Genomic DNA, 13,493 nt, shown 5'->3' on the forward strand with positions numbered 1-13,493 from the left:
CGCAAAGCTACAGGGCTGCAAGAGAAGAGTAATTCTTCCTGGTTTATGTCTCTTTTAATGAGAGACAGGTAGGGAAAATAATAAACCAAGGTTTAAGTGACCATCTGCCAGGCACCTCAGCTTTAACTATAGTGAAGCTTAAACATGGCTTACTGTTATGTGCAAAACAGGCCATTGTTTGATGCTGTTGCTGTTCTTAAATGAAGTTTCTTGTAAATTACATTTGTATCCTGAAAGGCGGGATATAAATCATTGTAACAAACACACTTAAACTTGGGAGTAAGCTCCGTTTAATACAGGGGGACTTTGATTTGAGCAAACATTAACAGGATTGTGCTTGACAAATGTTGACGCGTTTAATCAGAGAAAAAAATGCCATCGATATTTACTAAAGATTGGAAACCCCTAATAGACTTTTTGCATGAGAAAGAAAATGAACTGATGGTATCTGGGCCTGAGGATTGAAGAAAATATTGGTTTATAGAAAGTGGAATTGTTGGGTGTTATCTTGGAGTGGATGTTTTGAATAATTGTCTATATATAAATGACAGATGAAGAATCGGAAGTTCTCTCTTTATTTCCCCTTGTGGACTACCAACTCCCTTAATCTTTGACTGCTAGCTCCATTTGCTGAGGCTGATGGGGACCAGTCGTGTGACATATGGAGAACCACTAGTTAGCCACCCCTGGCCTCATGAAAAACAGCAGTTTCAGGTTTTTTGAACATTGCTTTCCAGTAATAGCTCCTTCATGGATCACTGCCTTGTCATGGCAAAGGGGCTTGAATAACTCAGGGAAGCTATGAGCTATGCCATGCAGGGCCACCCAAGATGGACAGGTCATAGTGGAGAGTTTAGACTAAATGTGATCCACCTGGAGGAGGAACCAGCAAGCCAATCCAGTATCCCTGCCAAGAAAACTCCATGGACAAAGACAACAGGCACATAAAAGAACTGCGGGAGGCAGTGAAAGATAGGTGTGCCTGGCGTGCTCTGGTCCATGGGGTCACGAAGAGTCGGACACGACTGAATGACTGAAGAACAACAATCCCAGTAATAGAGCTGGCACTGGGCCCACATTACACCAACAGCCTCACATGCAGGTCTTCTCACTTCTGCGGATGTGGTTTGCTCTTGTTTTCCGGTTTATATATTCTGGGCCAGTCTGGGGCGAAGGCAGAGTGCCCGGAACGCCACTTGCATGGAGACAGTATAAAGCCATTGTGGGCAAGGATGGGCCATGCCTGTCTGGTGCCTAGCAATTCCAAACCCACTCAAATCTAATTGCAATCACACATTTGAGAGTCCTGGCTGACTCGCTCATTTCATAAAGAAAATATCTAGACCTCAGAATAATGGACGTGCTAACAAGTCAGCATCCTCATTCACATTACAAAAATTCGGAAGACATCTTTTGTGTTTCATTAAGTCTGTATTGTCTGTATATAATGCAAAAAATAAATAAACTCCCCCCTAATTTTGTTGTTGTTTAGTCGTGTCCGACTCTTTGTGACCCCATGGACCAGAGCACGCCTGGCACTCCTGTCTTCCACTGCTTCCCGCAGTTTGGTCACTCATGAGTTTAGCTTCGAGAACACTGTCCAACCATCTTGTCCTCTGTCGTCCCCTTCTCCTTGTGCCCTCCATCTTTCCCAACATCAGGGTCTTTTCCAGGGAGTATTCTCTTCTCATGAGGTGGCTAAAGTATTGGAGCCTCAGCTTCAGGATCTGTACTTCCAGTGAGCACTCAGGGCAGATTTCCTTCAGAATGGATAGGTTTCATCTTCTTGCAGTCCATGGGACTCTCAAGAGTCATAGCTGCTGGTGGTTGTCTCCTTTTACTTGGTCACGTATTCAGTTTTATTTTCAAATTAGTCTTAATTGACGTCACTCTGACACTTTCCTTTGCCTTTTAACTATGATGTCCTGGCATAAAAGGATTGCTTTTGTGTTTGCTCTTATTTTTCCATTGTAAAACCTACCTGCTGATTTGGTATTATTTTGGTAATTTTTGAATTGTGTCTTACTTTAAAACAATAAATGAATATATGCAAAAGAGAAGATGTGCTGAACAGAAAGGAAATGAAACCCCAGCAAAATGCTCATTTTCACAAATGGGGAGGTAGCTGTAGGTACTAAGGAGCGATTTAAAACTTTACCACTTCACATTAAGCAAGAAAGGGGACTTGCCAAGGTGCAAGTGTTGTTGTTTTGCAGTCTGGATGGAAATCCAACTTGTCCCACCATCAAGGGCTGGTTGGCTTCCAGTCTCACTGATGTTTCCCAGAGAATAACTTCAAAGCACTTTGAATATTTATTACACACAGGTATAATGGAGTCTGGCTAGTAAACTCCTAGCAGGAAGTCCTATTTCCTCCCCAATAAGCCGCAATGTTTGATCTCTGTGGGAAGAGATGTTATTTAACCACAGATACCTTTCCCAAGCAAAGAACTGGATAAATAATTATTCAAGTCACACAGCATGGCCCAAGGAGGAACCATGTTACACATGCACCATGAGTGGTGATGTGAATATTGTTAAAATGGCCTTTGCCGACTTGGTAAAGGTAAAGGGACCCCTGACCATTAGGTCCAGTCATGTCTGACTCTGGGGTTGCGGTGCTCATCTCGCGTTACTGACCGAGGGAGCCAGTGTACAGCTTCCGGGTCATGTGGCCAGCATGACTAAGCCGCTTCTGGAGAACCATAGCAGTGCACGGAAACACTGTTTACCTTCCCGCTGGAGCGGTACCTATTTATCTACTTGCACTCTGACATGCTTTGACCGAGCAATGGGACCTCACCGCGTCGCGGGGATTCGAACCGCTGACCTGATCAGCAAGTCCTAGGTTCTGTGGTTTAACTCACAGCGCCGACTTGGTACCTTCCAACTATTTGGGGCTACAACTCCCAGTGTGCTAGGGCTGGTAGGAGCATGGTGACGCTGGCAGGGACTGATGAGAGTTGTAGTTCAAAATAGCTGATGGGCACCTGGCTGGCAAACATGGAGGATGAAAATTGGGAAGTTGGAAAAATACTAGACTTCTGCATGAGGGCCTTTTCTGGTTATGGAGGGACTTGAGCCACTCTGGTTCAGTCCTGTACGTTCTCAACAAGAGAATGTGTTATGGGTGGATTCCCTTTAGAACATTTAGGATCTCCTATGTAAAAGCAAGTTAACAGCTTCTGCGTTCAGAGTTTGTTAGGCACAGGTATGTTTATCAGTGCCCAATAAAGATGTGGAGTACAACTAGTGCCCCATAGTCCACCAGGTGGGATCACACTACAATTTTCCTCCAAGGGCTGCACTGGTTATAAATTCCTTTCCAGGCACATATCATGTGTTGGTGATGACCTCTAAGGTACTAATTGGCTCAGGTGCAGGATGGCTTACAGACCTATTTCCTGCCCATGCCCTAAGATCTATGGTGGAGGCTCAACTGATGGGGATGAAAGGTGCCTGTTCTGTGCAGACACCCAACCAGCTCTTTGTCCACTGTTTCACTGTATGGCAAACTCCCTTCCTGCTTAGGTAGGCTTTTCTAGATATTTAAAAACCTGGTGCCATTATCTGCTGCACCTGTCTCCATTTTGCTATATTTGAGTAATATTATTGTTTGTGCTGGTCTTAATTGTTTCTAGCTGCCATGAGTGTTGTGTAAGCACTAGGAGGGCAGGATATAGATCTTTATATATATATAGAATAAAAAATAAACAGTGAGGCCTTGATACTAAGCACTGCAGAAGTGGCTATTCCCTTGGCAGGTTGTGCGAATATATAAGCAACCCTTGAGTCGAACTCCAATTAAATCCTTTTGCCATGGAGCCAAAATAGCACTCACAACAGGGAGGCACCAGTAGGCTTGGCAGAAATCTGAGATTTAAGAGCCTAAGAAGAGCCTGCTGGATCAGGCCAATGGCCCTAGTACAGCAACCTGTTCTCACAGTGGCCACCCCATAAGCCTGCGGGAAACCAGCAAGCAGAACATGAGCACAAGAACACTTTCCCCGCCCCTGGTTTCCAGAAATTGCTATTTGGAAGCATTGCTGCCTTGAAGAAACAGAACAACTTTGAGTACTCTCTGAACATCATCCCGCGGTGTGAGCAAGCTCAGTGCCCACAGAATGCAGAGTGATGGTTTAGAGGAAAAAATCTGAAAACTGGGTGGGACGGGGAGAAGAATGGAGGGGTTGGAACAGGAGGCCAGAGGAAGAGAGACTGAAAGAAGAAAGGAAGCAAGAACCAGCTTTGGATAGGCAATTTCCTGGTTCACACAGAGAAGCGATTTAAAAAATGATCCCAGGGATGGAAGTGAGAGCTATCCAGAGAAGTAAAAAATGTAGTCAGTAGGGACTGTGTGCCCACTCCCCTCCTCCTGCCCAAATGAGTACTGAGTATGCTGACTGCTGGGGATGAGAGTGGTTGGGATCCTGAACAGAAGTACCTCACCCTGCTGCAGGACCCTCCTGTGCAGTTTATGAGATGGAGGTTAGAGATAGCTATGCCTTCAAAGCACCTTTGCTCATCTAACACAAGACCAAGACAAAACTCTAGGTAAGACCTCACTAAAGTGTCTGCAAGAGAATCCCCCAAACCACCAGGTATTGTTTTCACTTGCTTGTGTTTAACACCATGAGCTCCTTTTAATTTCTTTTTATAAAGCAGACACATTAAAATGTGGGGACATTTGCGGGATCTAAAGAAATGCGATTAAAAAACCCAAGCACACTGTTGGCTGTTTTTACGGTATATTAAAAATATTTAATAGAACATAAACAAAACCAGCAAGAAATGTACTTTACAGTAACATGTTAATCAGTCTTTAAAAAGTGAATAAAGAATGGAAGAATACTTATGTAGCTCGTTATCTAACCAAGAGCAAAGATTTTCTTCTTTTGCAAAATGGGATGTGTGTTTTTTAAAACTTAATTTCCTTCATCCCTGTGAGTGCTTCTTGTCTTGATGAAATCATCTCTCTTGGTAGTTCAGTCTTTACCATAAAAGGTTTTGGATAATCAATGCAAGGAAACACATTTTTTTCTTTTCCTTGTGCTCCATCTGCAGAACGTTTCCCACTCTTCAGTTCTTTTGCCTTTGCCCTTCACTTCCTTGCACAACTCAGTCCTCTTTTCATCAATGCCCTCCTGATCAGCTCTCCCCTGTGACTGTAGAGGAAGAGTTTAGAAGCAGGATTCTGCTCAATATGAGTCTCGTCACCACTGGACTCAAGCACAGTCCGTAAAATAAGATGCTGTCTGTAGGAATAAGACAGCTCACTAGGAACAAAATGCTTCTTTAATTGCAATGCAATAAATAAAGAGAGGTGCACCTGTGGAGCAATACATCTTAAGTTCACAAGCAAGGGACCTGAAGCAAATTCCTCTGTACCACAACAGTAAGAAAGCATAACACAGCGAGGGTGATCTTATTTTAGTACCTCATTTTAGGGCTAGCAAAAAGTGTTTGTGTGTGTGTGTGGGGGGGGACATTTGGTTTTTTTTTGAAGGGTGAATTTCATCTTAAAAAATCTGCAACTCTTTGTCCCTAACTGGGAAATGCTAACTCTGTTCACTCAAAAGCCAAAGTCATTTAGGTATTTGCAGGAACCTTTGATATTAGCCTCACAATTTGAGAGGAAGGAGAAAAAGCACAGGAAAGTAGGAGTTGAATCTAAACACCTGCAATGGGAGATCACCAGCCATTTTATAGCCACATGTAAGTTTTGCTTGTATTCCTTGAGCTATGAAACCATGTACAAGGCAGGGGGTACTGGAGGCACAATGAAAGGTTCAAAGTTTATTCCGACATGTCCCAAAATTCAGTTTGGCACCTGCTCCTGTCATAGTGACCCTTCCACAGCAGACCTTGGACCGGGGCTACATTCGTGACCATTCATATACCTATGACATTCAAAAAGTGTACTTTAAGAGTTCCAGGCACACAGAAAGGATTGAAAAAAGAAGAAGAAGAAAGGATATTATTTCTAGTTGGGCTGTTGGGAAAAAATGAAAGCTAAATACATCTATAAGCAACAGGGTGATGGGGTTCATCAAAATGGGGAACTCAAAAGATCCCTATCTCTCAGCAGTAACTGGGTCTCCACTTGTGGGGGACTAACAGTTGCTCTGCATCTAGGAAAAAGATGGTAGGCGCTGAGGCCTTCTTAAAGAAGGACAGAACCATAGGAGCCTCACTGCTGCTGCTACCACCAAATATCTGAAGTCTTTTGTGCACTGCCTTGCAATTAGAGCTCCTCTTACCTCAGAGCCAAGTAAGGCACTTGCTTTAATGCTTTTCTCCCAGAGAGTTGTGCCAAGTGGACTCAATGCCACAGTACAAACATCCTGAACTCTGCATTCTCTTCTCTCACCAGCATTGATCCCACATTTTAAACTAGGCTTATAGGAGGTCAATTTTCAGCTCACAGGCACAATCTATGAATCATGGCTGTTGCTCCTATGCATATTCCATTCATTTAAGTCATTCCTGAAAAGGGAAGCCCATGGAAGGCCCTTTTAGATAAACCTGGGAACAGGCAGCAGCTACTGCTGCTGCTTTTGGCAGACAATCAGATCAGAACACACCGCAAAGCTACCTGCAGGCTGTAGGGGCAAGAAGCAGTTACTGCTAGTTGCAGAAAGTTATTTTCTGAATAGGAGCTTAACCTATCCAATGATCAAAACAATCATTTCAACCAGTTTAATCTCAGGTGATGCATCATCTGAGCTCCTGCAAAGGAAAGGTTACACTTTGCCAAAGAAAAGTAAATTCCGTATAAACTAAATTCTCTTGGAAGCACAACAAATTGCAGCGTGTCCGATCACCTGCACATGGTAATATCCTGAAAGTTGGGAATCAAATGTGCAAGGCTGGACTCCATCCAGTAATAAAGTTGGAAGCCATGGAGAAGAGAGGTAGGCTTAAACACAGACCCTTCGTTTTGTGCACTGAGAGTAGGCCAATATTTGACACCATTCTTCAGTCAGGTGAACTCAATGGGAGAAGACACCCTTGTACTTCCTATAAGAATTGTGCACTTTGAGGAGCTGGAGATAGAATAAGGCAATAACTAGGTGATGATTAAAAGTTTTTTCCTGTACTTGGGTGAGGAGCAACAAGCAGAACATCCACCCAACTGCCAGAGGTGTTTTCCATGAAGAAAAGTCTTGCAATACAGTCCTAGAGACTTCCTTCCCTTACGTTTCAGCCTTGTCGATTCAGTGGCATCTCATTCAGTTCACTCTTCACCAATGGAAGTTTGGAAGCTTTTTGACACTTGGCCTTACAGGGTCATGTGTAAAGTTCAGGCTTCACAGGCTAATAATTTAATCCAGCTCATTTAGCTATTTGGGTTCGCCCAAGTGCTGGGTTAACGAAACCTTGCTCACCAAAGCCACTCAGAATGCTGTATTAGAGTTTCATCCAAAGTCAAGAGGTGTTGGTTGAGCTTAGTGTGTGTGGTGCTGGGATTGTGCTTCCCCAACATTCTCTATTGCTATTCCAGCTCTCAGGTTTCAAAGTATTTGTAAATCGCTGTAACGTACAACATGACGTTCTGCCAGTCTGGGCGTTCCGTTCGTACCATCTCATTAATGTCCTACCAGAGGGAGAGGAGAGAGAGAGAAATATATATATAAACAGATATCCACCTTCCAATAACTCTTGTACTCTGTTAATCATAATCACATCTATAACTGGTCATCTGTAAGATAGACATTTAATAAGCAAAAGCTTGCAGGCTCTGCTTCTAATTCTGCAGTGCTTAGCTTATCCCAGGTGTGGGTGGGGAGCAAGGCATACCTGGGAATTGTAGTTCCACATGTGAACAGTTTGTGTGTAGCTTAAACTACAAGTCCTGTCTTGCTTTCAGAATACCTAGGTATTAACTGCATTACTGGATGCTAATTTGCTGCATATCTGCTGCTCTCTCCTGCTTGCATTGTGTTCCCTGGTCAACAGAGATGATAAATGGGAGTGTGAAAAGGCAAGAGGAAAAGCATATTGATGGCTTTTTTGCGAGGAGGGGGAATCAGGGTATCTAAAAAGAAAAGGAGATCAGGATTGTAGGCTGTCCATTCTGCACCCCACCCTGCTTTTAGCTCTGGCTGTCCATGTCCGTTGGTGGGCCCCGTGGACTTGTTAGGTGAGCCTCTGCCCTTCAGCCCTTACCTGCAGAAGGGAAGCAACAGTGCCCCTAATGCTGGCATCCATGGCCCTCTTGGGTCCAAGCTAGTTCCACCTTCACTGGCTACTGCACAGTTTAGAAGTGTTAACCACAGTAGCATTCCCCATTGTGAACACACAGACAATGGTTGGCAGAGAATTGACCATGAGCAAGGAGAGCTATTTTTACATTTTTTTTATAGGTTTGCCTCCTCTGAACCACCAAGCAGAATAGAGGTTTGACCTCCGTGACAAGTACAAAATGGCACCGGTTGTAACCGATTTCCAACAGTCATGAGCTGATTTGTTAAGAAGAGGAACAGGGCAGTGCTGGATTTATGTATGAGCTAAGCAAACTATAGCTTAGAGCCCCACTCTCTTGGGGCGCCCCCCAAAATTAAAACGAAAAAAAAAACCTGTATATACATTTCCAAAATTTAAGATAAAATAACAAATAAAATAAAACCTACATACAGCAACAGTGTTTTGTGTTGTGTAGGCTCCTATGATGTAAGTAATGGGCCCTGTCTGCTAGACTGCTCCCTAAAATATCACTGGTTTGCTCCTTTCTATATATAGGGTACCTACATTCTGCATGGACTGGTTGCATGGCAACATGTACCATGCAGCTGCAGACTGCAGTGCAGCACAGCTAAATGTCGTTGTACCTGTTAACTAATATTAAAGAGTGCTTGTAGACTGATGATCAGGCAGCATAGACTAAGGATATGAGTCTTATGCCTACTGATTTGATTTCATGCAATACATAATTTATTAATTTTGATCCCATTATGGCTTTAGATACCTATTAGGTCCATAAATTACCATATAGCATATATTCAACACAAAAAACAGTGACAATTTTCATCGGGACTGCAGTATGTGGGTAGGTTTAACCCTCCCTTACCCAGCTGCAATCATGACTAAATCCCTTCTTGTGGGATTGCTCCATTGGATGCCAAGATGAAAAGTTCACAGCTGGGAAGGGTTAACCTAACACTCACATTCCTGTGCACTGTGGTCTGCATGATGATCTCTCCCCAAATAGGAAAACAAAACTGGGTGTGCTGTCTAATGATGCATATAGTGTTGAGTCTCATCTAGCCAAGAGTGAGAATCTATAGTCTTGTTTTGCAATTTAATCGCACCAGCCTTATTTTTTCACAGACACAAACACACACCCTCTCTTTAAAGGAGCCTTCTAGTTTTCAGTTATGATATTACTATCCCAGAATTTATTTGTACTGTAATTTCATACACACAGCTGCAGCACAATCCTTGCATGTGCCTATTTAGCAATTAGTCTCCCAGGTAAAAGTTAGTCAGATCGCCCTGAACTTTGCACACACTTACCAGAGTGGATTTGATGCCAACACTTTCGGCTGCCTGGAAAGCCAGAGTGAAATTTCTTTTCTGAAAAATACATTGAGTCAAAAATAAATGAACTGAACAACTTATTTTAAAAAATAATAATAAAAAAATCAATGTTGCCTTAGGGACTTGTCCAGCAAGTTGATCACAGGCTTGCAAAACTCTTAAGCACCCCTCTACTGGGTTTGTTTTTAACTCATTTAAAGTGATGTGTGGACAAAGACAATACATGAATGCAAAAAAAAACAAAAACCATCACACGAAGTATTTAAACAAATATACAATGCACTAAGTGCAAGGAAGGTGTGCTTGTGACTAGGATTGCAAATGGGGAATTGCAATTGCCAGTGAGTGCTGGTGACCAGAATAGTGGCAGAAGTGCAAGTCTGGTCCATGAAAGGATCTGAGAAGGGGCTCTGGTCTCCAGCATGGTTTTAACTACATTCAACAAAGCTCAGTATAATACTTACCTTGTCTTGACTGTTCAACTCTTGATAGGGAATATGAGCTGGGAGGTAAGTGTGAAGAACAGCACAGAAAGCCAACCCGTCATTCCAGCTGCTGCTGAAGTTTGTGATATCGATATTCTAAGAGGGGAGGGAAATATGCACACATGTAAGAGAGAAACCTGCTGTGAGGCGAATTAAAGATTTTCGAGTCCTGATTATTTTTTTGAGAAGCATTGGTTTGAATGAGCAGAATTCTGGAAGAATTAATACAGCAGATCCATTAGCAACGTAAGATAAAAGCTTATTTTGTTCCCCCCAGGAGGAAACTCAAAAACAACTTGCTACTTCCCTACCCAATACATTTTCCCTCGGTAATGCTGCTCTGACTGCACATGCTTCCAAGTTAAACCTCTTCCTGGCATGTCAGCAGAAATGATTCCTTTCCACCTCTAGTTATGGGAGGGTGTTATACCTAGTTTTACGAGCACTCAGAAATTAACGCTGTTGCATGACAAGCATTTTAAAATTACCACAGAGGTTTTACTTCTAAGTAAAAACAGCTAAATGATCAGTAGCTGAAGAGTGCAGAGAGAAAGAAAGAACATGAAGTGTAAACACTTCTGTTAATATATTTTTTTCATAGAAAAATACTGAAAATGCACAGCATTCTGCAGACCCTTAACACTGTCATATGCATCAGATGCAAAATTTTGGAATGCTTTGTGCCCATGTAATAATCAATAACATTACACTCTCAGCAGTTATTTACTATTATTGGATCTATGTGTGAGATACGTAGTTGGGGAGGGTGCTATTTCACATGGTTTTTAGTTCCCAGAGTAAAAAATACCTGTCATTTGGTATCAGCTGTAAATATTAACCTTGACACTAAGCACAGTGCAAGTAAGTAAAGATGACTAATATTTAGGTAGGAGTCCTGAAGAGATGGTTGCAACATCAATAGAAGCTTATGGCAGGAATGCTGACTAGCTACAAACTTGCCACAGTCCACGGCAATGTTTTCTCAATTTGCTAAGTCACCTATGACTAAGTGCTCAGGTCTTATCTTCCTCTGAACGATGCTCAAACACAAGGGCATGAGGTATCTAACTTTTTGCTGAGAGGCCTCTCAAGAGATCAACTAAATAGGCTGCTAAGTTGTTTTCATTCTCAATTGAGCACTTATGTCAGCAAAGTATATAAAATACATCCATTTTGATTGAGAAATTATTATTTTGTGGGCTATTGTGCTGGGGAAGTAACAGCATTTTACCAGCAATGACAAACTGGGATCTGCGTGCTGGGAAAATGTAATTTCAATGCAATGTAAAAAACAGATGAATGCTCCAGAAAAATTGATCCAGTAGCTGTTGGATCATTCTAGAAGGACTCAGGCATTTCTACAAGTGTAGTAGGATATAATTGATTGCTATTTTTCAAAATCTGTCTGCCATGAGCTTTGACACCCTTAGGATAAATTCATGGCATCAAATCACAAAGTTAAGATGCTAAATCTTACTATGTGGTGTGGTTCATGGTTTAGTGTGAACGGCCAACTGCAAAGGACAGAGGTGATCCTAGTCTTTGTACAGCAGAAATGATATACTCGGGTTTCAACTTTTAAGATGTTTAATTAAGTAGTATTTTATGAATGTGGCTGAAATTCCATTATGCTGTAAACCAGGCATGTCCAATTCCCAAGAGACTGTGATCTACTCCCAGTATAAAAAAGCTGGCAGTGATCTACCCATTATCATTATAGGGTGGAGGAAAATGTGTGGGGTAGATTGCCCAGAGTTGTTGAAATTTGGGGGGGGGGGAGGATTGCACAGAGTTTTTTTAGCTTTCTCCCCATACACGATAAGGATCCCACAATCTACAAGGATCAGCCGGGGATCTACTGGTTGGACATCCCTGCTGTAAACCATCTGATTTTCATTTAAGGGAAGCAGAAGAGAACTTTTAAAATAAACTATCCTTCTGCCATCACTATTACTCCTTTCCGATTTGTGAGAGATCTTCAAGGGTCATCCCCCCCCCCCAAAAAAATTGAGTCTTGGAAAAGAAGCATTGTGCATGCTGATGGACATCATCTTTGCTGGGTGCAAATTTTTACGATCTCTGGACACACTAAAAATCAGTGGTAAAAATAAACTGATTAGCTCCTATCACAAACAGAACTACGTGCAGCGAATCCTAGAGTTGGAGGGGGGGGGGGTTACAAGCAGGACAACTAGTGAGCACACACACACCCCGGTGCAGGAAATCCAGAGAAAGAGCACCCTCCACTATGCACATACACCTCTCAATGGATGGCAAAAGAGTGACAGACAAGTTATGACATCTGCTTCCCAGTTTTGCTTAAAATGTTGTAAATGAAAATTCTGGGAAAGTGTAACTAGTTGCTATGTTTAGTGCTGCAGAAAGGAATTGTTTCAGACAGGAAATGTCCTCTTGCTGGTCCTTCTATTGTAACAGGCTTCTACACGCTGCTATAAATCGTACTAGCCGTGGGAGTAACAGATCAGCTGGAGCACATGCCCTTTTGACCTGGTTCGGATACTCAGGACAACATGTGGGATGGCCAAGATTCTTCGACTCACAAAGGACAGTTGTGACGAGTTAAGAGGTGACAGGACAGGAGTTTATAAAATTATGCATGGCATGGAGAAAGTGTATAGAGAAAACTTTTTCTCCCTCTCTTGTAACACTAGATCTCATGGACGACCAATGAAGCCGAATGTCGGGAGATTCAGGACAGGTAAAAGAAAGTACTTCTTCACACAGCAACTATGGAATTTGCTGGCACACGAGGCAGTGATGTCCACTGACTTGGATGGCTTGAAAAGAGGACTGGACAAATTCATGGAGGATAGGACTATCTGTGGCTACTAGCCACAATGGCTATGCTCTGCCTCCACAGCTGGAGGTAGCAATGCTTCTAAATACCAGCAGCTGGAAACTACAGGAGGGGATAGTGATTTTGTGTTCGAATCCTGCTTGCTGGTTTCCTAAAGGCAACTGTTCAACCACTGAGAGAACAGGATGCTGGACTAAATGGGCTACTGGCCTGATCCAAAAGGCTCTTCGGATGTTTTTATGTTCTTATGCTAAAGTGGGGAGCAAATAGACCTGCAAGCAAGCAACAACTACCATGCACATGGGCAGTTTCTTAAAAATGGATTGTGTTGTCAACTAGCAGGGAAGTCTGAGGATTATTATGGTCTGCTTCACAATGGGGACCTTTCCCTTTATACCATTAATATCCCTGGTAGCCTTGCAAGGACATTGTTCTACTGTTGTAAACCACTTTGATATACATTTTTACGACATAGTGGTATAAAAATAAATAAAAAGATGGCTGCCATCCCAGGTACAATAACTCCTCAATAAGGGACTGCATGTTATGGTGTATAGTCATTACTGGGAGCATTTTAAAAATGTGTTTACTGCATGGACAGTGATGTCACTACCAGCTCTAAGCAGCTGTAAAATGTTTTTAAAAGAAGG

General features: G+C 42.5%; 1 protein-coding gene across 1 annotated transcript in view; it reads right to left on the bottom strand.

The window, feature by feature from the left end:
- Positions 1 to 5,495: 5,495 nt before the first annotated feature.
- SPECC1L (sperm antigen with calponin homology and coiled-coil domains 1 like) overlaps positions 5,496 to 13,493 on the bottom strand; it is a 48,965-nt gene continuing 40,967 nt past the window's right edge. The window contains exons 14-16 of the mRNA XM_033135921.1: positions 10,005 to 10,121; positions 9,517 to 9,576; positions 5,496 to 7,597 (exon numbers count right to left, since the gene is read on the bottom strand). Of these exons, the coding sequence (XP_032991812.1) occupies positions 7,508 to 7,597; positions 9,517 to 9,576; positions 10,005 to 10,121 (267 nt within the window). The 3' untranslated portion in view covers positions 5,496 to 7,507. The remainder of the gene's footprint in view (positions 7,598 to 9,516; positions 9,577 to 10,004; positions 10,122 to 13,493) is intronic.

Source organism: Lacerta agilis, chromosome 17, assembly GCF_009819535.1.
Source record: "Lacerta agilis isolate rLacAgi1 chromosome 17, rLacAgi1.pri, whole genome shotgun sequence".
Classification (NCBI taxonomy): domain Eukaryota; kingdom Metazoa; phylum Chordata; class Lepidosauria; order Squamata; family Lacertidae; genus Lacerta; species Lacerta agilis.